This window comes from Camelus ferus, chromosome 30, assembly GCF_009834535.1.
Source record: "Camelus ferus isolate YT-003-E chromosome 30, BCGSAC_Cfer_1.0, whole genome shotgun sequence".
NCBI lineage: Eukaryota > Metazoa > Chordata > Mammalia > Artiodactyla > Camelidae > Camelus > Camelus ferus.
This window is the reverse complement of record NC_045725.1, coordinates 15,401,950-15,427,583: the sequence shown is the minus strand read 5'-3', so window position 1 is coordinate 15,427,583 and position 25,634 is coordinate 15,401,950. Positions and strand designations below refer to the sequence as shown.

At 40.5% G+C, this 25,634-nt stretch overlaps 1 protein-coding gene across 6 annotated transcripts in view; it reads left to right on the top strand.

Moving 5' to 3' along the window:
- Positions 1-25,634, top strand: part of DYM (dymeclin) — a 310,625-nt gene that overhangs the window by 259,726 nt on the left and 25,265 nt on the right. The window contains exon 18 of one of the 6 annotated variants that reach the window (XM_032470530.1): positions 10,779-10,826. The exons of the other annotated variants lie outside the window; for them this stretch is intronic. Within the exon in view, the coding sequence (XP_032326421.1) occupies positions 10,779-10,811 (33 nt within the window). The 3' untranslated portion in view covers positions 10,812-10,826. Of the gene's footprint in view, positions 1-10,778; positions 10,827-25,634 lie in introns of those variants that run through there. 6 annotated transcript variants of the gene reach the window in all.

Sequence of the window (25,634 nt, the reverse complement as noted above, 5' to 3'; positions counted from 1 at the left end):
TTGCAGAAGTTCCGCTGTACGTAAACAGCCGTGCTGTTCATGTGGTGCTGAGCAAAGGTGGGGATGTTTCTGTTTATCAGCTAAAATGGCACCACCATGTGGCAATTGCTTAAAAACTGATTATAGTTCACCAGGACCCCCCACCCCAATATCTCCCTTTACTCTCTTCCTGACAATTCCTTAAGTGTGAAGAACTCTTATTGTTTCCTTTCTTACATAAAGTAAGACGACTGAGGTCTTTTGGGGTTTTCTTTTTCACTGTTTCAAATTTGTTTGAACTAAAAATACCATGTTAACCAGTACAAAAATCCATGATGATTAGACTGGCAACTCACAGGAAGTGATGGCTCTTGGTGTTTAAGCTAAGTCAGGAAAGAATCGGCTGCACCAATTTACATTCCCACCAGCAGTGTAGGAGGGTTCCTTTTTCTCCACACCCTCTCCAGCATTTGTCATTTGTGGACTTTCTAATGAAGGCCATTCTGACTGGTATGAAGTGATACCTCATTGTAGTTTTGATTTGCATTTCTCTAATAATTAGCAAAACTGAGCATCTTTTCATGTGCCTGTCTGGATGTCTTCTTTGGAGAAATGTCTATTTAGGTCTTCTGTCCGTTTTTTTTGAGTGAGTTGTTTGTTTTTTTGGTATTAAGCTGTATGAGCTGTTTGTATCTTTTGGAAATTAGTCCCTTGTTGCATCATTTGCAAATATTTTCTCCCGTTCTGTAGGTTATCTTTTCATTTTGTTGATGGTATCCTTAGCTGTGCAAAAGCTTTTAAGTTTAATTAGGTCCCATTTGGGTTTTTTTGCTTTTATTTACATTACTCTAGTATGGAGGTTTCTTAAAAAAACTAAAAATACACTTACCATATGATCCAGCAGTCCCATTCCTGGGCATATATCCAGAGAAATCTATAATTCGAAAAGACACATGTACCCCCCAAGCAGCACTGTTTACAATAGCCAAGACTTGGAAACAACCTAAATGTCCATCGATAGATGACTGGATAAAGATGTGGTATACATATACATATATATGTGTGTGTGTATACACATACACAATAGAATATTACTCAACCATAAAAAAGAATGACATAATGCCATTTGCAGCACCATAGAACCTAGAGATTGTCATATTAAGTGAAATAAGGCAAAAAGAGAAAGACAGATATCACATGTGGTATCACTTCTGTGTGGAATCTAAAAAAAAAAAAAAAAAAAGGTACAAATTCTATTTCCAAACCAAAAACAGACTCATGGACGTAGAAAACAAAAACTATGGTTACCAAAGGGGAAAGGGCAGGGGAGGGATAAATTAGGAGTTTGGGATTAACAGATACACATTACTATGTATAAAATAGGTAAACAACAAGGACCTACTGTATAGCACAGGGAACTATATTCAGTTTCTTGTAATAACAAATAATGGAAAAGAATCTGAAGAGAAAAATATATATATATATGTATATGTATAACTGAATTGCTTTGCTGTACACCTGAAACTAACATTGTAAATCAACTACACTTAAATGAAAGCTAAAGTTAAAAACAGAAAAAAAGAAAGATGTGGAACTATCCGGAGGTTAGAAGAAAAAGATAATGGAGTCACGGGGAGGGGGTTTTGATGAGATCAAAGAAGCAGCAAAGTAGAAGTAATGGAAGCTGTGATTAGAGAGCAGTATATTTATACTGAAGATATTAAAAAGGAGCAGATCTCAGTGACAGCATGGTCTGGATTTGGCCATGAGGAGGGGGACCGAAGTGATATGAATGTGAATGAAAGTCAGTGTGATTGAGCCAGTTAATGAACTGGAAGCCAAGGATGGGTCATTCACATGGACATTGTAGTCCCCCAGAATAATAGGCCATCGCAAGGAAAGAAAGACTGTGAGCCAGATGCTACAGTAAATGGGAGAATGGCCTCAGAGTCAGTCAGTGGCAGCTATAAGGAAGAGAAAAAGCTGGTACCAGCCTCGTGTGAGCAGAGCTCTGTACTTAAAGGTAGAGGAATAATAGCCAAGGAACAACAATGAAAGCAAAGAGGACACCAACCGCCCCTCCAGACCCCAAAGGCTGTGAGGTGTGAAAGAATGAGCAGCCTCTATTTCCAAAGGCTCCAAGGGTTTGGGAGTCCTGAGGGGAGTACCAGGTTTCAGTTAAGAAGTGAGGCGAGGGGAGGGGGTATAGCTCAGCTGTAGAGCGTGTGCTTAGCATGCGCGAGGTCCTGGGTTCAGTCCCCAGTGCCTCCACAAAAAAAAACTAAAAATAAATAAATAAGTAAATCTAATTAGCACCCCCCCCCCAAAAAAAAGTGAGGAGAGAAGGGATTCAGTGCAGGGACGGAGAAAGTAAGAATCCATAATAACCATGAAATCAGGGTTTGAAAAGACAGTGTGGGGTCAGATTTATATGCCAGAAAAACAAATTGCTTAAAGTTGTATATGGTTCATAATGAGAAAGAATATGGTTCAAGGGGGATGGAAAACACATTTTTAAAATAAAAAGTGTTGACTATCCAGTCACTGATTGTCCTGTGCAAACAAATAGGAGAACTACATTTGTACTGAAATATCTATTACCGGCTCTGCGTCACAGTCACCTCCTCTCTGTGTTGTTTTGAGTGGGGGTCTGCCCAGGGGAGGAGCGCTGGTGGGCGCTTTGGGAGGCAGGAGAGGAGGAGCCATTGTCCGCTAGAAGCAGCTCCTGGCTGGCTTGATGCTGTAGATGGCAGGGGTGGTTGATGGCTCCCCAGAGGTACTGAGATTTGCAGCACCTTGGAGTGAGTTCTTGAGAACCACCACTCCAGGGCTGGTCACTTGTTTTGTAGACTGTCTCTCAGTTGGAGTTTTTCTTGTATTATGTCTCCTCGTGATTATATTGAAGTTATGTATATTTGGTAAAAACACCACAGAAGTGATGCTCTGTCCTTCTGGTTCATCATGTCAGGAGGCACATGGTGTCATCGTTCCTCATTACTGTTAATGTTATCCCTCATCACTTGGTTAACGTGGTGTCCACCAGATTTCTCCAGTGAAAAGTCACTATTTTTCCTTTGTTATTGATTACTATCTTGGGGATGAGACTTCAAGACTTTGCTTGTATACTGCTTCTCCTCAAAATTTTGCCCCGATTTTATCATTCATCAGTGGAGCTTACCTGCACAGTGATTCCTGTGGTGTTTACCTAATGATAATTTTGTATTTTATTCTGTAGATTATAATTCAGTGCTTTTATTTAGTTATTTTGTTGCTCAAATTGTTCTCGCTTTGGCCAGTGGGAGCTCCTCCAGGTTGGCTCCTGTATTCTCCCCAGCCCTGGAATCAACCAGTTCTTGAATAAGCCCTGGTTCCTTTTTTTTTTTTTTTTTAAATGGTTTTAGGAACCAAGACCTGGGCACTAGGCCACCTTCTTGTTAAGACTTTGTATACCCATCCCCTTGCCCATCCTTTTCCCCACCTCCTTTCTCTTCTGTGGGCAGTTTCTGCTTCCTCACTCTGCTGTCATCGCAGTGCTGTCCCAAGTCCCCTTTTGTATCCGTCCCTCCCCTGTGATAAACTCCGGCTCCTCTCTTGAATTATCTCTCACTAGTTTTGTCCATTTGTTTCCTTCTTACTCCAATCCCAGATTTTATTTTCTAATTCCTCTAGTGTACACTCCTGGCCCAAACGCTCCTCCATGGCCCACAGAGATACTGAAAGTTAATTTAGTCGTTAACTATAACACTCACTTTAAAGCAAAGTGAATGACAATGTACAGACTATCCGTCTAAGTGTTAATATGTTGTTCATATATTATTGTACTATGTTCAGAAAGAAAGTGCCCTTTATATTTGAGACAGTAAATGTAAATGAGAAATATAACTCTTTGTTTTTTGGGATTGTGGCTAAATAAATGCAGAAATTAATTGATCTGTGGGAGGTCCCAGCCCAGTTAACTTATTTAGAGGAAGAGCCCATTGAAGCCAAGGTCATGGGTAAATTCCTTAAGTGGGCTGGTTAATTTTGTTGTGGAACACAGCAGGAAACTGTATTCCTTGCTGCAGCTTACCATCTCACTCTGTGGTTACAAGAGGGACAGATGATGGAGGATGGATGATTCAGTTTAAAAAAAAAAAGAAAGAAATCCATCCCCAGTACTAGAAAAGAAACCAAAATTACATTTACTCACAGATGGTGAGTCATCCTCGGTTGGTTTAAATGATAGCACATTATTACCACAGATGTTTCTGGAAAAAGAGCCTGTTTATCTTTATAATCAAGCTTTATCTCAATTATTTTAATCATCTTTTTAGATTGTTTATAATAAAACGAATCACTTAAAACCTCTAGAGTTTAATTCACAGACTTCTGCCGTATCTAAATTGATTGAAAATTCAAGCTGTGTGTTGAATAACATTTGCACTATGCCACATGACAGCACATTATAGTCTTTTGGGTGGTTCACTAATATATACTGATAAAATAATTGTCGGGTGTGTAATAATAGCTTTGTACTTGAGATTGATGTCAGAGAGGTTGTTTCAAATTGGAAATGCTGTTTCAGTAAGCTCTTTATGAAAGTGTGGAAAAGGGTGTACTTACTGACTTGTTCTTTCTTAAAATATAAATTAAACATTTATAAAATTTAGAATTCTTTCAAACCACCTTTTGAGTTGTTAAGGGAAGCACAGTGCGTCTTACTCATGAGAAATTAGCCAGCTAATGTCAGCTGAGGAAGATGAGCCAGAAGTTTTTGAAGTTTCCCTTGCACTGCAGAATTAAAGCCAAATTTGTAAAAGAATTATTCTTCCAATTTTGGGCAAGTAAACAGTAAGATCTGGAAGCCCATGGCATAGTGATTGAGTTTCAACCAAATAAAATATTTTTCAATCAAATGTTATTTGACATAGCCTTGTAAAATATTTGTGTAATATCCTGTGTGGGAATATATACTCTTTGGATAAATCTGTCTATAGAGTTAAACAACTTGGCTGTTCAGAGTAAATAGTATTAATATCATTCTAAACATCCTCTTCTTACTGGTATTGCGTGAAGTCTGGGAAAGGCAATACCAGGTAATTAGCTTTGGGGGACCCTCCTGCATAAACAGAGACAAAAAGAACAGGCTCTGAAATCCTAAGATGCTTATTTCTCCTTTAGAGTTTGGAAGGAAATAAATAAAGTTAGTGTGTCCTCCAGGAGCTCAGTTAGAAGCCGCAGCTCAAAGTTCCCACTGTCTGCGTCCACAGCAGGCCTGTCCCTGGCTGCCACTTTGCGTCCTAGCGAGCGTCCTGAGTGTCGTGATGATGGGTCAGCATTCATCCAGGCCTTGCGGGTCCTCCACCACCACCTCACCACCTTGTATTTAATCATGCAGTGTCCAGGTTCCCTCTTTCCTTCGGTTTAGTGAATTATCTATGTCATTTGAGGATTAAGAATTTTACCATATCTAGTGTTAGAAAATTAGGTCATGCTTTTCTGGGATAATTAACGAGAGGATAACTTCTCTTTTCGTGTAAATAGGAAACTATGGAATAGCGGAAGTTACTGACAGTAAGTGAACTTCTCATTTCATTCACTTCAGACACTAGGTCAATCATAGAATTAAAAGTGGATAGGCAGCGTCACACTAAATGATTTTTAAGGCCTTCATTTTATTGCCACTTTTTAGAATACTTTCACTGTTGTTGTTAGTTGCCTAAAGAGAAATATAGAAAGTTGACTGAAATTTCAAGAGTTTTTTTCATAGCCTCTTAATATTGACTCCTATCAGGAGTCCCTCCCTGTCCCCACGCCAGGTGTCTTCTGCATCTCTGTCAGTTCTCTCACTCCAGAGAAGAAGACTGAGTGCCACCCTGTGTGCCACCTCCTCCTGGGTGGCCCCATCTCAGGGCCCCACGGGAACCAACCCTCATCTTGTCCACAGGCGCACTCTCCTGCTCTCCTCACGTGTTTCCACCCACAGGAACACAACCAGCCAGCATCCTCCTCTAACTCAGAAGTGCCGTTAGACACTTTTCACAGGCTCTGTGGATTCTGTTTCCCAGATCTCTCCTCTCTCCTCGTCACCTCTGTCCCACTTTGCCTCTCTGCGTCTCACGCAGTCTGTTACCACAGCCTCCAGCTGGTGTTCCCACTTCTGCCTCTTCCCGCCCCCACGGCATCCTTAGCCCATCAGCCAGCAGTCTCTTCAAGGTACACCCGGCTCAGATCCAACACACAGGGCCCTTTGTAGCCTCGCTCCAGACTTATCTGTGGTTCTTTTTTCCCCTAAGCACTCTGCTCCAGCCATGGCAGACTGCGGGCAGGTCTCCAGATGGACAATATTCGTGCACGTCTGTGCCCGAGTACGTGCCGCTCCTGCCTCCTTCCTCCTTCCCTTCCAGCCCTCGTGTGTCTTGTCTGTCAGGTCACAACACAACACGACATAGAAAAGGCTTTCGCTTTTCCACGAAGCCACCTGAGTCACCTGGGCAAACTTGGTGGTTCTTTCTCCATGTTTCTACAATACCTTGTGTGTCCCTCCATATAACAAAGAGCTTCCCACGTCCCTAGCTCGGGGCCTGGAATTGAACTCATTCAATAAGTATTCATTGAATGAATTAACTTCTCCACCCTGCCTGATTCCCTATATCTCTCCTCTCAGCCCAAACACTGACTTCTCCTCTGATCCTTCAGCTCTTCTTATCCACTGCACAGCATTAGATCAGAGCATCAGAGTGACTTACTCCTACCCAGTGCAAAGTGAGGGTTTTCTCCACGGCATGCTGCACAGAGACCCCTCAGCCCGGGCTCTGGGGTGCAGAGTGGGAGGCTTGGGGCTGTGCCCTCTGTTACCCATCAGCTCTCCCAGCCAATTAGTTTCCCTTTTTTTCCCCCCTCTTTCTCCCACCCATGTACCCCGTCCCCAAATTTGCATCTCCTCCATTTAATTTCCATTATCATTATATATATTGCATATAACACACAAATAATATAACTTAAAATGTGAATTGGCTGTTTATTCCTTCCACAGCTAGTCCTCTTTGAACACAACATTGTGAAGGCATCGTTAGGGACATACAAAAAAAATACCACATTTCTGGAGAGACAAGGTCCACACACGCTTGCAGAGATCACTAACAAAGCCGGGTGGTTTAAGCTCCGCCCAGTAGGAATGGTATGGAAGTTAAGTTCTGGAGGAGGTGAGAGGAGGGAGAGAGACATCATGGGGAAGGTTTTTTAAGGAGAAACCTGGACTTGATCTTTTCTCTGTCGACGGGAGTTGGAAGAAGTGAAATCCTGGCAGAGGAAATTTATTTGTGAGTGGAGGAGGAGACCCAAGGCAGGTTCAGCTTAGTGTCCAGTTGAAACAAAGCGATTCTCATAGTTCCCTCCACCAAATTAATGTGGTTTTGTTATTTCATGACACACTATACATGACATCAGACTAGTGGCTCTCAAGCTTTTTGACCACCACCCCGAGTGAGCAGTCCATTTCACACACATTTATATATAACCAAAACAGAAGTTTCATCAAACATGAAAGTTTCATCTACCTGAGTGAGTGTGATGGCCTCAGATGTTTCCTATTCTATTTCTTTTCTTTTTTAAAAAATTACCAGTCAGACCCATTACATTGATTAAGTGGTCCATTATTATTTAGTGACTCAGTTTAAAAAATAATTCATAGTTCAGTGATTTTCAAAGTGTGGTCCTTGCACCAGCATCCCCTAGGAAGCTGTTAGAAATGTACAATGTCAGGTGCAACCTCAGACTTCCTACACTGGGAACTCTGGGGCTGGGGCCCAGCAGTAGCCCTCCAAGTGACTTCTGATGTCAGCTCAAGTTTGAAAAGCACAGCCGTAGGTTATCCCCCTAGACATACCAGCACTGTCCACCCTCAGAGCCTCTGCACTGACTTCTCCCTGCCTCGATTACTCTCCCTCAGATACCTGCACCCCCCGAATCCTGCACCTCCTTCAAGTCTTAACTCACATGAACAAATGAAGCCTCTCTCAGTGAAGCCTGCCCTGACCTCCCTGTTTAAATTTCAGCCTCAATCCCCCTAATCCTACTGTATGTTTTCTTTTCCCACAGTATTTATCACCTAACATACAATGTAATTATTTATTACTATTCTTTTAGATAATATAAGCTCCATGAAGGCAGGGACCTTCTCGTTTTGTTCACTGTTGTGTCTAAAGTCACATCTGGCACATAGTGGGCACTTTAATATTTGCTGATGGGAGAAAGAGGGGCAGAGAAGAAGGGGGCTGTTGACCGCTGAGGTTGGACCAAGATGCTGCTTCAAGTAAACATTGCTTTTTGGAGAACAGCTCTCCATAGACTCTTGCAAGGTCATCTTTCTTGCCAAAACATTATAGAGAAGCTAAGAGTGGAGGCCCTGGTCACTGTGTTGAAATAGTTGCATTTTTAAGGCTATAATATTGCTCTGCACTCATGCATTCTTATAGCTGCAAAACCCTGCATGAAGACCGCACTTCTGCACTTCTCATCAGTACATTAATTACTATGTAAATCAGCATCACTAAATTTTCAAGAGTTTCTCAGCAGTTCTCTTCTTGGTTCTCACCTGCTGTGATTTCATTATAGTTCAAGGAGGGTAAAATATTCTGATTTATGTTATTAGAATAAAGTTTCTCAGGTGATCTCATTTCTATTTCTGAGTCTTTCTTGGAGGGTGAAGAACGTACTGGAAGTATCAGGCTGATATGAAGCCTCTTTTCCCCCTGTTTTTAAAAAATTATTTCAGGCTTTTTTTCTTCTTACTGTTTTCTCTGTCTTTTTGAAATACTGTTATCTTAATTACTTTTTACTTTTAGGTGGAGACTAGGAAGGACTCAGCATAAAAGGGACAGCTGTGTGCTGGGCTTCTCTCCTTGAAGGGGGAGACTAGCTACATCCCCGCCATTTCCTTCACCCCCAAGTGATCTGTGCAGGAGTTTGACAAGCAGAGTGGCTCTGCTTCCCGTTCTCACCCCCTGGAGCAGTTTTTTTTAAGACAAAGACTGTAGGAAGGACAGAGAAATTTTTAAATGTTGATAACTGAAATTCCTTCTGTCCTGGTCTTACATAAGAACAGATCTGCTCACACTGATTCTGCTTTTGTCAAGGTGAGGATTCCAAAAGAATGAACACAGTCACCTGCAGCACTGTTTTCAAATGCAGCTTTCTGGATCCCACCTCAGATTCTGATTCACTGCTCTGGTGATGAACTTGGGAATCTGTCTCGTTAAACAGTTCTCTGAGTGTCCTGATGGTCCGCCAGATTGGGGACCCACTATCGTACGGCTCCGTTTTCTCCAGTTCCCTGCCCTTACAGAAACCAAGGAAATGATGGCTGGAGTAACGATGGTCTTGATGGAACTGGAGCTGTTTTATCTTCCTTTCCTGCAAAAGACAGAGAACTTTCACTTCATGAACCTTAAAATAGACAATTTCTTTTACATGTATCCCAAATATAAGAATATCACAATTATTTTATAAATTATATCACAATTATTTTATAAATTAAACAAATAGCAAAAAATTAAAGTCTATGGTCTTTTGAAAGGTCGCATCTACTCTCTAGTCTGACATGAGCATCCCTCTTTTGACTCAGCTCCTTTTTCTTTGTTGTTTGTCATCCAGTTACATTTGTTGAGCACTTGCTCTGTGCCAGAGACTCTTTTTCCCCCAAAGGTGTTCTCATTTAGTCTTCCGAACAACCGTATGAAGTATAAGGATAATTTACATGTTGTAAGTGAAGAAGAAGGGTAAAGAGAATTTAGAGATAAGAGAATGGCTTGTCCAAGATTATTTCAGTCTCTCATCTTTGAACCATAAAGAAGCTGTTCCTTCTTTGAAATCTTAAAATTTTGTCTCCTCCTAATTCACAACCCTGTTTGCCCACTAGACCAATTTGTTTAACCTAAAGTATTCGTAACACACCTAATTAAGTTCTTGGTTTTGACAGTATTTGTATACGGTCTTGTAATCTTTGAAGTGTTTGAACAGTTATACCCGTTGCTACTCTATGGAGTACTCGAGCATTCTTAGGCTTTCCTCATACAGAATAATGACATTGCGCTACACGTGCAGGGGCTTCATGTCATATTTACTTCTAGGATAGCCATTCTTGATAAACAATCTAACCATGGTACTTGTTACATGTCTTAAATTATTTTTGTTTAATTAAACATATGGTAGATTTGTAAGCAGTTCATAGGATTTTTTTTTCTTCCTTGCAATAGATAAGAAGTAGATTAAGCCTATTTTTTACTTTGTGATCTCAGAGTATAAAAATTTTAGTCTTTATTATCATTACATCTTATATATAGTTATGAAAACTAAAACTCTCCATTGAAAAATAATAAATATCTGATTTTCCTGTAGCAGGAATAGTTCTGCCCAGCTCTCCAAACCACGGTTTCCAGTGACCCAGGGACACCAGCTCACAATGCCAGGGCAGCTCTGGAAAATGTTGATACTCTTCCTTTGAAAAGGAAACATTAATCTGTGTTATTTTATCTTTACATTTCTTCTGTTACTTTTGATAGAGTTTTTTTTTTTTGATATAGTCAGAAATTTGTGATTCACAAACTAAAATTTCCCCCAAAAAATCTACGATGGTGGTTGAAAAATAGAACCAGTTACCATTATTCATCTGTCCCAGTCTTGACTCTTCTGTTACGTTGGCTGAATGAAAGTTACTGAGATTGTTTCCTTGCCTCTGCAGTTATTGTTCAAATCATTAACTGCAATCCTTACAAAGTATTCTGCAACCTCATTTATGCCCAAAATATAATGGCTCCCAGAAAGTTACAGTGTTATTTAACTTTAATGGGTGATAAAGAGTGCATTATTTCTGATAAAAAGAATGACTAAAAAATTATGTCTAATAATTTGTTCTGTGGATTCTGTTTATGTTATTAGTATTCTCAAGTCAGTTTTTCTACATAGAATTTTTTTTAAGTGAAAGAATAAGAAAACTAAATAATTGTATTTGGTTCTTATGATTTTTGAAGGGATGTTCTTAATTGAGCATACATCCCAAAGGTTTCTGAAAACTTTTAAGGTGAAATAATACTTTTTAAAGAAACCAAACTCCATTCTCTTGAACACTAGTATAATTCCTTACACATAGCTAAATTGGTCATTTGGGGGAACAAAACCACTTTCTTTATGATGGCTTTCATTTCTGGGGCAAGTGGGAAGGGCAGTGATGGGCACATAACTGATCACACCAAGGAGGCTGGTAAGCATCTGGCCATACAGTTAAAAGGTTTTTGTTTAGCGTTTGTTGGTTTTAAAGGATTTGAGGCCCTAAAACCCTAGCATAGGTCTATGAAGAATATGAATACTTCTGATACTTAACAGTGAGTTTGAGACAATTAATTAACTCCTATTACAATTTTTGCTTTCCTGTCAATTCAGCACACCCAGGTTCTTTATAGGATTTTTGCCTGGGAGCTCTGAGGACAGTAGGAAGTATCTTGGACCCTGAATACTAATTAGTAGAAATCGAACCCATTTTGAAAACTTAGAATTAATGATACGGTCTTTATCCCAAGCACAGCTTAAAATGTGAATTTGGACAGCTTAAAATGTGAATTTGGACAAATATTTCAGGGGACTTCCTACTCTATAGTGCCAGTTATTAGATGGTGAAGATCACCACCAGTATGCCTCTCTTAAAGAAGCCTAACATACACAAACCCCAACATTAAAAAATGATAAATTATAGACCAATTAGTTGTGTCCAAGGAGGATCTTTGCTCATCAAAAAAAGATTTTTGGCATGATCTTTCCAAGAGAAATGACTCTGTTACATTTAAATGTGAAACACTTTTTAAAAAGCACTTAAAGTCAGCTTTTCTCTGGTGCTAAGGTTAAGTTAAACCAGGCCTGTGTTGGGATCAAATTAAATTTTTGCTCTTACAGTGAGATTGGGAAGAATATATTTTATACGCATTTTCAGAAGTATGTTGAGCCACAAGAATAATAACTTGTTCATAGTGATCCTTCATACCTAGAATGTAGTCAAGGTTCCACCTACTGATAAAGCCGCCCCCCTCCTTTTTTTTTTTACTTTTTAAATTGTGAGAAGGTAGATATCCATATAATCACCCTTCAGAACAAGAAACGGAACATTGCCAGCACAGAAGTCCCAACATATGTATCCTGTTCCCCTAGAAATACACACTATCTTAACTTCTAAGGTGATGGTCTTCTTTTTCTTCATAACTTCACCATCTGCGTGTATAGTCCCAAACAATATGGTTTCCTGTTTTCAAACTTGTTGTAAATGGAATCATGCAGTTTATTTTCTTTTACACCTTTCTTCTTTAACTCAACGTTGTTTATGAGAGACGTTTCTTGTTACACAAAGTTTGCTCCTTCCCACTGATGTATTAAATTGTGTAAATAGTCCATGATTTATGCATTTTACTAATGGTAAACATTTAGATTATTTCCAATTTTAAGCTTCTTAAAAAAAAAGTTCTCATGCTATCTTATATATAAATATGTATGTGTATATTTTAATTTCACCTGATTTAAGTTTCTTGCTGTATTTTCTATGTTTATATCCCCCCATAGCATTTAGCATAATACACTGCCTTGCACAGAACAGCTACTTATTAAATATTATTGAATGAAGTTATTAATTCATTCAGCATGGTTGAAAATCAGCTTGAGAATACTTCCAGGTATCAGGGACTAAGGACCCTACCAGGTGACACCCACCACAGAAAACAACTATAAAGCCCCATCAGATAATTCAGAACACAACTACCTGTAGGTACTGGAGAGTGAATAGAAGCAAACGGACCCTGAAAGGGTGTCCATCTCATAATGAAGACAGAGATAGGAAGGTATGTAAGTAACTTTCCATGCCCATGGCTTTTAGGCTGGGGCAAAGCACCATCCATGTGGTTTATGGTTTACTGTGCAGGGGTGAGGGACTCACATGGAAAAACTCTTAATTTTTCTGACCTGGAGAACCCCAGAAGTGAGTGCTGAAGAGAGTAGAGGAATCCTAGAAGGAAAAAAACCAAAGGAGGAACCCCCAAAACTGTATCTGTCCACACCTCCGACTGATCTCTGAACCATATATGGGAAATAGGCCCAGAGCAGCTCAGCCAAAGACCAAAATTCTCAACTAAGACCAGACTTCACACCCTGAAGATGCCAACAAATGAACAGTTGCAAGAAAACTCTGGTGGAGAGTGTACTTTCACTTAGAGGATGGGAAATAGCAAGCTTCCTGTCTCTGAGGGCTTTTAGCCTGAGTCTAATTGCAGTTCATGGCACACATAGCAGTGATGGGGCACATGGGAAAGTTGTAGCCTTTCTGATGGGAAGAACCGAAAAAAGAAGCTGAGGATCCATGAACCCTGAAAACAGTGGAGGAATCCCAGAAGAGAAGGAGTCAGCGAAAGGGATCCCTAACTATGTCTACCCACACCTCTGACTAAACCTTGAACCATGCATCTGGAGACCAGACTTTAAGCAGCCCAGGTAGAGACAAAAGATCTGAACAGAGACTGGTGCTGCTACTGAAAATAGTTTGCAGTTAAAGCTCAAACAAGAATCTCCACAACTTAACTCAGGATGCAATCCAAAATTTCCCAACATCCAAGGAACCAAGAAAATGGAACACATTCTCTACATAAAAGAAAATCAATTGAGTTCAACCCCAAAACAAACCAGATGTTGGAACTAACAGACAAGGATTTAAAAGCAGTAACTATAACTCTGCTCATTGTTTTCATTGCATGAAACATGTTTTCAATGCATAATAATCTCTGCAGAGACAGGAGAAGGCTCAGCTGAGAAATAATGACAATAAAAAAGTCAGTAGTTTGCAGATACGAGATGCTAATACCAAGCAGAATAAACACAAATAATCCCACATCAAGGGACATTATTGTCAAAACTGTCGAAAGCCAGTGAGAAAGACCAAGAGAAAAATGGCGTAGTACATACAGGGGAACAACAATCCAATTAACACCACTTCTTATTAGAAACTGTAGAGTCTTGAAGAAAATGGAACAAAGTCTTTAAAGTGTGAAAGAAAAATAATAGTCAACCCATAATTCTATATCTAATGAAAAAATTGTTCAAGAATGAAAACAAAATAAAGACATTATCAGGTAACAGAAAAGTAAGAGAACTTGTTGCCAGCACACTTGCATTATTAAAATGCTAAGGAAGTTCTGTGAGCTGAATAGAAGTGTTAACAGACAGAAACTCAAGATTTTCAGAAGAAATGAATATTTACCAGAAGTGGTAAATATCAGGATAAATGCAAAATATTCATATTTATTCTGTCTCTATCCTTCCACCTCTGTCCTTTTCCTCTCACCCTTTTAACTTAGCCTTTTTTCTCTTAATTTTTAAATAAACTATATAAATCCTTAAAACTAAGGTTATCACATTGTCGTGTAGGATTTATAATGTATATAGACGTAGCATCCACGCACACATGTGCACACACACACACAAACACACAACTATAGCATAAAGGATGGCAAAGGATGAATATGGTCCTGTGTAATATGGTCCTGTATGATGTTCTGTATTTTACATGAAGTACTAAATTGTTATCTACAATTTAACTGTAAAAGATGTAAGGGTATATGTTGTAATCTTAGGATAGCCATTATTTGAAAAAATATATGAAAATCAACAGCTAAAAAAAGCAACAGAAAATTTAAAATAGATATCTAAAAAATTTTCAAACAGTTCCGTCTCCTCCCTCCCCAGGTAGGAAAGGCAAAACAAAGGAACAAAACAGAGGATTCAAAAAGAAAGCAAAAAATAAGATGGTAGACCAACCTGAACATACCAATAATTACATTAAATGTTAATGCACTAAACACTCATTAAAGGCAAGGATTGTAAGAATGGATAAAGTAAGACCCAGCTGTATACTGTCTGCAAAGGATGTGCTTTAAATATAAAAGGATAGATAGGCTGAAAGCAAATGACAGAAGGAAAAGGAAGTACCATGCAAACAGTAAGCATAGGAAGGTTTAAATGGCTGTATTAATATCAGCTAGTAAAGCTTTCAAAACAAAACCTACGATGAAGGGATACTTCAAAATGACCAAAAGGATAGTTCAACAAAAGAAGACATAATAATTGTAAATATATATGCACCAATGACAGAGCTTCAAAATAATGAAGCAAAAAATTGGCAGAATTAAAGGGAGAACTAGACAGTACCACTATTATTTTGGAGATTTTAACATTCTCCTCTCAGCAATCAGTAGAACTGGACAAAAAAGAATCAGTAAAGACATAGAATATCATTTTGACTTGCTTGATATTCATAGAACATCTCAACCAATAGTGGCAGAATTCACATTCTTTTTGAATGCACAGGGCACGTTTACCAAGATCATATTCTGAGCCACAGAGCAAGTCTTAGTAATTTTTAAAACATTAAAATTATTTTAAAAGCTAAATTAGATAGTTAGAAATCAAGAAAATGCTAGAGAAGGCAAAACTGTGACCAAAGACAGATCAGTGGCTGCCTTGGGCCAAGAGGGACAGGGTAGGGAACCAAGTACAAAGGACAAGAGGGGCTTCTCATCTATGCCTTGGTGGTAGTGACAGTTACACAATTATATACAAACAGCAAAATTCATCAGATCGAACATTGAAATTAGTGACTTTGATTGTATGGCAATAATCTCAAGCAAAAGAAGAAGGAAACAGTCAGTTTGGTCATTTTCACATAATAAATGCCAGAGTTCAATTCAGAAGTATAATTGGAGACCAGAAGAACATGGCCAAAAGGAAAAAGAAAAAAAGTACTTCTGTGAAGCTCCCCTGTTGTGCTGGGTACCATGTTTTCACCACTTGAGAAAAGAACTAATTTATGGTTAGATTGTTTAAGGAGTTCAGATTTGGATTTCAGAGGACTGAAGAGCATTCTTTCTCCATGTCCCTGCTCACACAGCTGGGACTAGTCCTTGTAATAACAAAAGCTATGTAATGTCCACCCTCAAAAACCCAAGTTTAAGGGGTAGATACAGCTCATTAGTAGATTCAACCTTGATTCAATCCCCAGGACCTCCACTGAAAAAAAAAAAAAAAGTTTCTTTAGGTGGAACAAGAGAAAGATTTCCATCTAGGCATATTATCTATCAGAGTTCTCAGGACGGGCAGCAGTGCTGTGCACTGTGACAGGCACTCCTAGGGAGAATTCTGGGAGTAACCGGTACCATATTCATGCAGTGCCTTCAAAGGTTTTTTTTAAAGCAGAATGTACAATTCCCTTCTTCCCAGGTGTCTTCAGGATGTGAACCTTCTGCACTTTATATTGTTACTACGTTTTTATATAACTTTTCATATAAAAAGTAAAATGGTTCCAGAAAAATCATTTTATGTGGCCTATAGTCTCAAAACCTAGGCAGCACATCTCTAGCTGTTACACTGGAGTTGTGAATTACTTGAACAATTACAATAGTATGTTTTAGCAAAACATATTTCGGTGGTTTACTTCTGGCATAATCTCTATAGCTGGGGAGTAAATCAAAAGTAGGAAATAATTTATAGTGTCATCTTGAAGTAGAAACGCATGGCAGTTCTTCTTAATGTGTCTCCCAGACTCCCAACAAAACATAATGCTTTTCATATGATTCTAACTGTGTTCATATTTATATTTATACATACACACGTAAGTGTGTATTCACCCATCCAAATGTAAACACCCATACACAGACAGATTATTCCCCAAAATGCAAATATTTACTTACTTTGAGTAGTAAGATTAAGGGTGGGTTGGATTGGTTTGTTTGCTTGCTTTGCCTGCTTTAAACTCCCTTTAATGTTGTTCAGCTTCTACAGTAACAGGGTGCTCCTGCTAACACATTTCTGACATTGCTCTATCTAAATGGAGGATAAACATTACCACAGCCGCAACAGGAAAATACGTGTTAGCGAGCTTTTAAGTGTATAGGGTTTAAACTCTTCCCATGTTGTAGCAGATCCTTACTGTAAACTAGCCAGAGTGTTTCCCAGCAGAAAATAATAACTATGTCTTCCACTGGAAAGAGCACTCCATAAAACTTTTTTTTTCTAGAAAACAGAGTAAACATTCTTTTGATCCGTCTGCTTCCCTACCTCAAAACTTCAACTACCATTCCTTGTTTCCAAGGCTCACAGCAGTAAATGTTTTGAATTCCTAGTGTTGGGAAAATTCTGATATTTTCTAGCATTAGCCACTACCCCTATCATCAAAACACGGATAGAATTTCACATCTGTAGTTTAGCTCATCACGCCCGTTGCCAGTTTCCCAAGTCAGGATCCAGAAATGTGTGTTTTCCTCTTGATCCTGTCATTGCCTCCCTGTTCATCCCTCACTGACTCTCTCGGTACTTACATTTCCTCGGTTGTGTCATGGTCATATTTGCTTGCTTTAATTAAACATTTCTGAGTGACTCTGATCCCTGGATGAAAGTCTGAGGAGAGGTGTGAGGAGTAGTGACAGCAGGGGAGTGTCCCCCATTCAGGCTTGGTCTGCCCCAGCCAGGCCAGCAGAGCCTCCCTCCTCAGCAGCCGCACACTCAGCTCTCAGATGGGAAAGTGTTGTGGATGGAAAAGAACCTGGAAGGAAGGAAAAGCATACGAACAGGGGGTGGGGGTGGGGGGATCTCCCTGGCTCCGCCTCAGAATAAATTCCTCAGGTTCCTAATTGTTCACCCTAGCATCATGGGTCCTCATTCATCATCCATCCTCCAGCGAGGAGGCAGCACTGAAGCTGGTCCCTGACCTCCTGGACTCCTAGCTGATGCACATCTGACGGAAGCCCTGCCCTGTCTGCCTCCCCTCGGGCAGTCGGCGGCCTCTCTTATCAGAACTCCGTGAGTCTGGTCACGTCAGGCCTTTTCCACAGCAGTTTCGGCATTTCTGTTGTTGAAGCCCTCCACTCCCCTCTCCTACCTCCCAGCCCTTCCAGCTTCTGAATTTGAGACGGTCTGAAAGCAGCCACATTCAGAAGGAGACAGAAAGATGTTTTAGTTCTCTCGGAGCTTACTGTATAAGAAACTCATGGGCTTTGCAGAATATTTACAAGAAACAGTTCTGGAGATTAATTAAAGGCCTCAGATGTGCTTTTGGCCTTTAAACTCAGTCGTCATTTGTAGCTCTGTGCCACAAAGCACTGACGATCATCCTCTAAATAACTCAGTTTTCAGGTATGAGCTAGACTAATTCTCCTACCACAGGTCATGAGCCCTATTTTTAAATTAAACCTTTCAGTTGTGCTTATTTTCTGAATTTAAAAGTACTATGCACTATTATTATATATGTAGATAATTAAAATTTGAAGTAGCTCATAATCATAATATTTAGAAATGCATTTTTTGCTTTTGATTTATAAACTGTGGAGACCAAAAGAGCCTTGGTACTAAAGAGACGGTCTTCAATGCACGTGACTGATCAGAGTCACAACTCAGATGGTGTTAAGATAGCCTAGGAAACACGCTTTCTCTGCAGCCTTTCCTTCTGTTATCAAGTTATTTGACCTAAATAAAGCAGACTTAGTACTGATTGCCCACAAGTGAATGCACAGACTTCTCTCCGCTAGTCTGGGCCTGGAGACAGCCCAACTATGTGTCATCAAGAATCTAACATTGAGGCCAAAGAAAGAATGCATCTTGTTGTCCTAAAACCATGAAGAAGCGGGGGGGAAAAAGGATTAAATGCTTGAAGAAGCTAAAGGGCTCGTTGGCTTTCCCTCTGTCCTCGTTTTACGCGTTCTTCTTCGGCGGATGAAGTTCACATCACCCCTCTCTGTAAACCGCCAGCGTTTCCTCATTGCTGCTGTCACGTGTGTTTGCAAGGGTGAGGCTAATCAGCTCCAGGTTTCCTTACTGCCAGACCAAGCCTGCAAGCCTCTCGAAAGCTCACTAGTTTCAGATTTTGTTTTCTTTATTTTTTATAATTAAGGGCCTGAAGCCATTATTGAGGACTTTTTCCCTTCTCCCGCCTTCAAGTGTTCATTTGACTATTTTATGTAGAGTTAATTGGATGTGTTTCCTAAGCAGACTGAGATTAGAGATTTTAAGTCTGTCAAGTTAACCTTTGATGAAAATGTATTTGAATTCAGCAAACGTATTTTTAAGTTTATGCTTTGACTGAGTCTGATTACTGTGAAGTGTTCTTTAACTTTTTTTTTACATTTCTAGCATAAATATAGCATCTATGGTTATATTGCCTTTTCATTTACTTAAACATATCGATATTTATTTCATTTCAAGCTTAAAATGTAAATGATCTTGCAGTTAATTGTGCTATTTACATTTCAAGTAACCTTGTTTTAGTACTTTGAGGTACTTGCTATGTAACCCCCATCCGACTGACTTTCTACATTTTACTCTTATTTATGTGAGTATTTGTTGTTTTTAGACGTTGCATTTCCCCTGCTCTAAATCCAAACTGAATGCTGAAGATACTTGGTTTTGGTTGGATGAGAGAAAGTTTAAAGGATGAAGACCATTAAACCTGCTGTTCTGAAATAATTCTAATAGGCATATGTTTGCAGCCCTACAGGTTGAAAAGCCCAGTATGAAGAAGGGGATCCACAGTGGCAGCGTCATTCCTTAAAGGGATCCACATGTTTGGGAAGCCCTCTTGCTCGCGCTTCAGTGAGCTGTAAATGGAATCTGGCAGCTGCCCTGTTTGCATGGGGCTGGCCGGCTCAGCAGCGATAAGCAACAGACAGGCTGGCTCCTTCAAGGAGCCTCGCAGTAAAGTCTGAGCTCTCAACAGTTCCGAGACTCACTGGCCGACTTTCCCCTGTGGACCATTCATTTATCAGGAAATGAAATTGGTTACAGGGTTTCTCACATTGCCAAACCTCACTGACGAAATCTGGTTTCTTCCCGAGTTCAGGAGGAGCGTTAACTCTTTATTGCTGTCCAGCATGTCATGTCTTGATCCGTGGGAACCCTCGTTGGTACTAGGGTTTGAGGAACCCCGTTAAGGCAGGGGCTGGAGTGGGGAGCAGGCCGCGGCGTGGGTCTGGGGGCTGCTTCTACAGACGTAAAAGATGATCCTTTGGGATGGGGTTTTCTTCTATGTTAATATCTTCATCTCTCAAACTGAAGTGTCAATTTCATAGAACTGATTTTTTTTTTCATTTTAAAAAATGAAAGCCTTTATACATGACACACATCACCATATTGGCAACATAACCTTGTAACTTAGACCAGAGATCATTGTTTAAATTTTGTGAAACTAGAGGGAACGAGAACGAAAAGAAACGTACTTGCATGGCGTAGAAATCGTTTGGGTAAGTGAAGGTTAAATTATTACAAAGTGTATAATCTAGTTCATATGTTTAAGGAGCGGAACTAGGCTAAATTACCTAAAATATTCTGACATACTGAATCATTTCACTTTGTAAAACAAAATCTGACTATCAGGGCATTCAGTTGTAGCTGGTCTGTTCAGTGCCATCTACAGCTACCACCTCCTGTGTTTGGAATTAGCAGGCCCAGACGTAATGCAGCATGCACATGGCAGTTATTATGGCTGTGGACGTGGTGCTGGCTAATTGATAGCAGTAGCAGCTAGAAACAGCCTTATTTAATTCTCAGTAGTCACTATGACAAGATGCTGTAAATGAGGTCGTTTGTAGTCTCACCATTATTGTCCTTTCTCTAACATTAAATATCTGATATTTAGTGTATACGCTAGATAGTATCCAGGAGTGAATTCCTTAGACTCCTATTTCTTCTCCTCTTTAGAGATACTTTTCTTTCAACTTTTAGCCCTGATTATTTCAGGCCTCCAACTTAGTAAAGAATTACTATCAGTGGGCACTAGTTTCTTGTGGCTCCTGTTTGCTAGAAATACACTTAGAATCACAAAGCCAGCCCTCAGCCTTTGCAGGTTGATGACTTGGCTTATAATCTGAACCCCAAATAGACAGACTGGTTCCATAAAGGGTAAACGAATGATGCGTTCTCTCTTCATCACTCAGAGATAAGCTTTTGCAAATTTGAATTGCGTGTGGAGCATTGTGTCCATGGTTTCAGTTGCATCCCAGAGTGTTATGCAGACCGAGGTGGGTGGTTACTTGTAGTCAAGAGTGATCTTATTTTTCTCCATTCAGTTTCAATACATTTGTAGCAAAAGACAATATTTGGAGGATTGAAAGCACAGTCTTTTTTTTTAAAATGTGTGTGAGAGGAATTTCATAAGGAAAGTATTCAAATAGTATGTCTAGTTCTTTTTCTTGTTTCTAACAACCTCTGCCATTGAATAAATATCATCCTTATCAAATTTGTGCATTCAGCCTTCTTCCTGTTGATACAGAGATGAGAAATAATAGCAGGTAGGCACCATGAAAAATTTGCCTTCCTCTCTGACCATCTGTATCCCAGCCCTAAGCTGCAGGATCTGAAAATGAAAAACCAGGGAGTATTTTAGTCCTTTGTCCATGTTCTCCACATCCCCTCATAGAGCCTCTCATTGTTAACAGTCCCTATTGAAGAAAAACACTGAACCAACGTTGAAGGTTTTTCAAATCAGGGTACAATGGGGTACACAAAACCACGTGGGCTCTTGATCATCGTATTTATTTATGTTGTCCCCGCAGTCCTCAGACCTCTGAGTCCTTGAGTAAATATCTCCAACATCCAGTGGCTAACATTCCTCTTCTTACAGAACTACTATTGGCCAAGAGCGATTTTCTTGCCTTTCATTTATTTGTTCAACCAGCATTGACTGAGCAACTCCTGTCTGCACAGCACTCTGCTAGAGGTTGTCCCCGAAAGAGCCTTCCTGTATAGGAGGGCACAGTTTCTAAAGTAGCACTCAAAGAAACAGCTCTTCTTTTCCGAATGGGAAATCTGAAGTATTAATTTACTTCATTAAGGGATGCAAATGGCAAAAGAAAGTGACAGCCCAAACCCCGAAGGACTTGGGGAGACCTTGGTTTCCCTGACTGAAATTGAGAAGGGAATACCGACAGAACGCAGATCCCACACCAGCGCCCCGAGCACGTAAGTGGAGAGGCCGGCAGGGTACCCCCAGCTGCGCAGTCTTGGCCACGTTAGTGCACCGTCACCGCACATCAGGTTCTCACCTCAAGGTGGGTCTGGTCTCATACCCTTGTTTACCTCCTGAGTGACTGGGGAAATTTAAGAGACAGTGCATAGCTCCTGGCACAAAGTAAGCACTCAGTTGCTCACCAGTGTTTTTTTCCCATTTATCTATCAACCTTGCTTTTCTAGGACAAAACCAAGAACTAGAGCTGGAAGTTCTAAACAATCAAAATCCTTGTCTCAAAGTCCTTTCCATGCATTTTATTACTAGGCTAGGGTTACAAGCCCCTTGCTTACCACATGGTACACAGTCTTACAAGCTTGGCCGTTTGGTTCTCAAGTCTGAAATAGATTGGAAGCCACAACTTAACTGCTGCAAGTTAGTACATTGACGGTGAAAATCAAGGGCTGCTGGTCCTGATAAAACAAGAGAAGGAACAGAAAAACAACACCTGTGAATCTTACTTTTTATTACCTTGTAAGAACTTTTACGTACTATTCATGAAAAGACATCAGAAGAATCCATAGAGGTCATGACCCTGAGGAAAAGGTGGGGCAGTTATAGGATATCGAGTTGATGTCATCTCTGTCTTTGAGAAACATTAAGACCTCATCTTTCAGAACAGCAGTCACTGACCTGCGTCCAAAGAAGGCTCAAGTCACTAATCTGAACTCCCAAAACAGACGAATTCCTAAATGATTTTATTTCACTGGCTGATTGGTTTGATAGTTTAGTTTGGAAGGAATCATAGCAAGATCCTCTTAAATAGTAACTTTAAAATTCTTTTAAAGAGTAACTGATTTGATTTATAAAGATTTACAGTTTGGGACACCATTTTTCATGGTTACATCAGTTGCTCTGTCAGGACTAAGTTATCTCATTTAACTCACACCTCCCTCCATCTAGAAAGTTCTGTGCTGGAAAGTGAGGCTGAGCCAGCTTATCTATCTCTAAAGCTCTGTTCTTTTGTAACCAACGTACTGCGTTCCTGCATTTGTTCCACTCATGTTACCTCTGTATACATGCTATTCCCAATACACAAAAACCGAAAACTTGGTATTGCAGATTTTTCCCTGATTCTGGTATTTTCTTAAAGACACTTTAGAATACGTGTTTATGAAAAGACCTATCAATTCCATGCAGCTACCTTCACATTTACTACCAAAGTTGGCCCCAACTCTCTCTCCCAAGTGTTCCAATTTCCAGTCAAATAAAAAAGGTTTGGAATGTAATCATTACTGGAGAAGAAACAGGAGAAGCCACGTCCTTGTTTTAAATTTCCACTCTTCCTAGAAATGAATAAATAAGCGTCCACTCTCACCCTCGGCGTACGAAAGCTGCATGTGATATTCCAGTTGTGACAGAAGCAGCCCAGCGCCAGGGTTCATTTCTCTGGTGGCTTTGATTTGTCTTAACGCGGCTCACTTCCAGCAGCCCGGGCTAACAAAAACGGCGTTCGGATGATTTAAGACAAAGTATTCTCTGGAGTTCCCTGCATTTCTCAGGAACAGCATCAGACTGTGTCCTTTCTCTGTCATCAGGCTTAAGGCTTCTGGGAACGATACAGAGGAGCCAGGCCTGAGTGTTTCTCATTCTTAAGGAAGTGGACCAGAATAGCCCTTCTCTCAGTTGTTAGAATGGAGAGCTAAGACAGATTTTAGAAACCCTGTGTTCAGCCCCCTTATTTTATGAATAGAGACAATGAGAACTGACTCGTGGCCCAAGGTCACAAGGCTGGCAGGGGCAGATGCAGGCCCAGAGCCAGGTTTCCTGGCTGCATCTGTACTACGTGACACTTCTCTGCGTTCAAGGGGTGCTGGAACTCCTGCCATCAGGCTACATCGTCCATCAAAGCAGCCTTAAAAATTTTTGAAAGTCCAACTATTACTAGTAATTGGCTCTTTGCTGCTCTTTATATAGAAGGATGACACCATGAGATTTTGCTGGCTGTTGGTGATATATTTGTGTTCATTCAAATACTCTTTCCCTGACCTGTCCTCTTTATGACCTCTTTGTGAATGTCTTTACTAGTGGACCACTTTTGGAGTCCTGCGTGGCCTGTGACGGTAACATCACAGGTCTGTCTAGGCCTTAAGGGATCACTTTCTCAGGCTAGGCACTGAGGGCTCAGTGTTCTAGCACCGTAAGTATTTTTAGAACTGCATTTTGGAGTTGTATTTGAATACACATTTGTGACTAAATGTAATGTTTTTAGCTGGCAGACTTTAACTCTTTTGATGATATTAGATATCTTGTTTCGCTGCAAGTTTACTCTGACCTTTTAAAAGACAGTTTCTGCCCTTGTGCACCTGAATGTGGCCTGGATCGTTGTTTCAGAGAAACACCGGTCCTTCCCTGTTCTCTAAACGTAGAATTTCCCAGCCATGGCCTTCCTTTGTTCGTCTCAATTCTGCATTTCCCTCGAGGTCCAGCCAGGATCAGGTCCCCTGCCCTGGATTTTCATACATCACCCTCCCCCTTCCTCTGCCCAACTTCCATAGCACTCATAAGCCACACCAGTCATTTGCTGCTCAGTGCGTGCAACCTCTGTTAAGACTTGCCTTCTTATCTCTTTGCCCTTTTTTTCCAACTCAGTTGTAACACCTGTTGTCCAGGACCTGTCATCTGCCTTTTATAGCCTCAAAACTCAGCCTGGGACCCAGCATACACAGTGCCCTCACTGGGTGTGTCTTCATTGTGACGTGATGGGAAGGTGTGAGTCTGAACAAAAGCACAGGAGGCCACGTTGTCCAAGATGCAAGTGTGATGGCCACAAATAGGCTTTAACAGTTTCCAGTGAAGGTTTGATAGAGGGTCATGTGGTTATTGAAGACCTTCAGTACAAGTTTGACCAGTCTACTAAAGTTGAGCAAATGTACACCGTTTCACTCCTAGGTGGACACCTAACGTGAGCGCGTGCCCTTGCAGGCCCGGAGACGCATGTGACGTTAGACACATAGCACCGTTGTTCGTAGTAGTGGGACCCTGGACACAAACCAGTGTCCATCAGCAGTAGAATTAATTTAAAAGCTATGGTGTATTCAGACAATAGAGTGCTGGATAGCAATGCAAGTGAGTGGACCATAGCGAACCCACCGTGTACAAACCTCACCACGACGCTAAAGGAAAGACTCCAGGTACAAAAGGATGTGTACTGTAGATTTCATTAACATGAAGTTCAAGGAAAGGCAGAGCTCAGCCATGGTGTTAAGGAATCCAGATGGTGGTAAAGTATAACCGAGCAAGGAGGTGGTCGCTGTGACAGTCAGGATGGCGGTAATGAGCGAGTGTTCCCTGGCAGACCTGAGCCACGGCAGCACGCATGCTCGCCTCGTACTAACTCAGTCCTCGCCTGTTTGTGTTTGTGGACTTCTCTGTATGTGTGTTGTATTTCATAACAGACAAGGCTGAAAACGTGAGGGAATCCACGAAGACACCTTTATTTTAAAACTGAGTAAAGTGTGGAAAGTGGTAGAAATGTTAAACAGGGGGATTTCAGTGAAGATGATAAAAATATTTTTAGCAATATATAAGACCCTTCTCCCTGTTTCCATTTGCATGTGGAAGTCAAATTATGTTACCTCTCCTAAAATACAATCTGTGC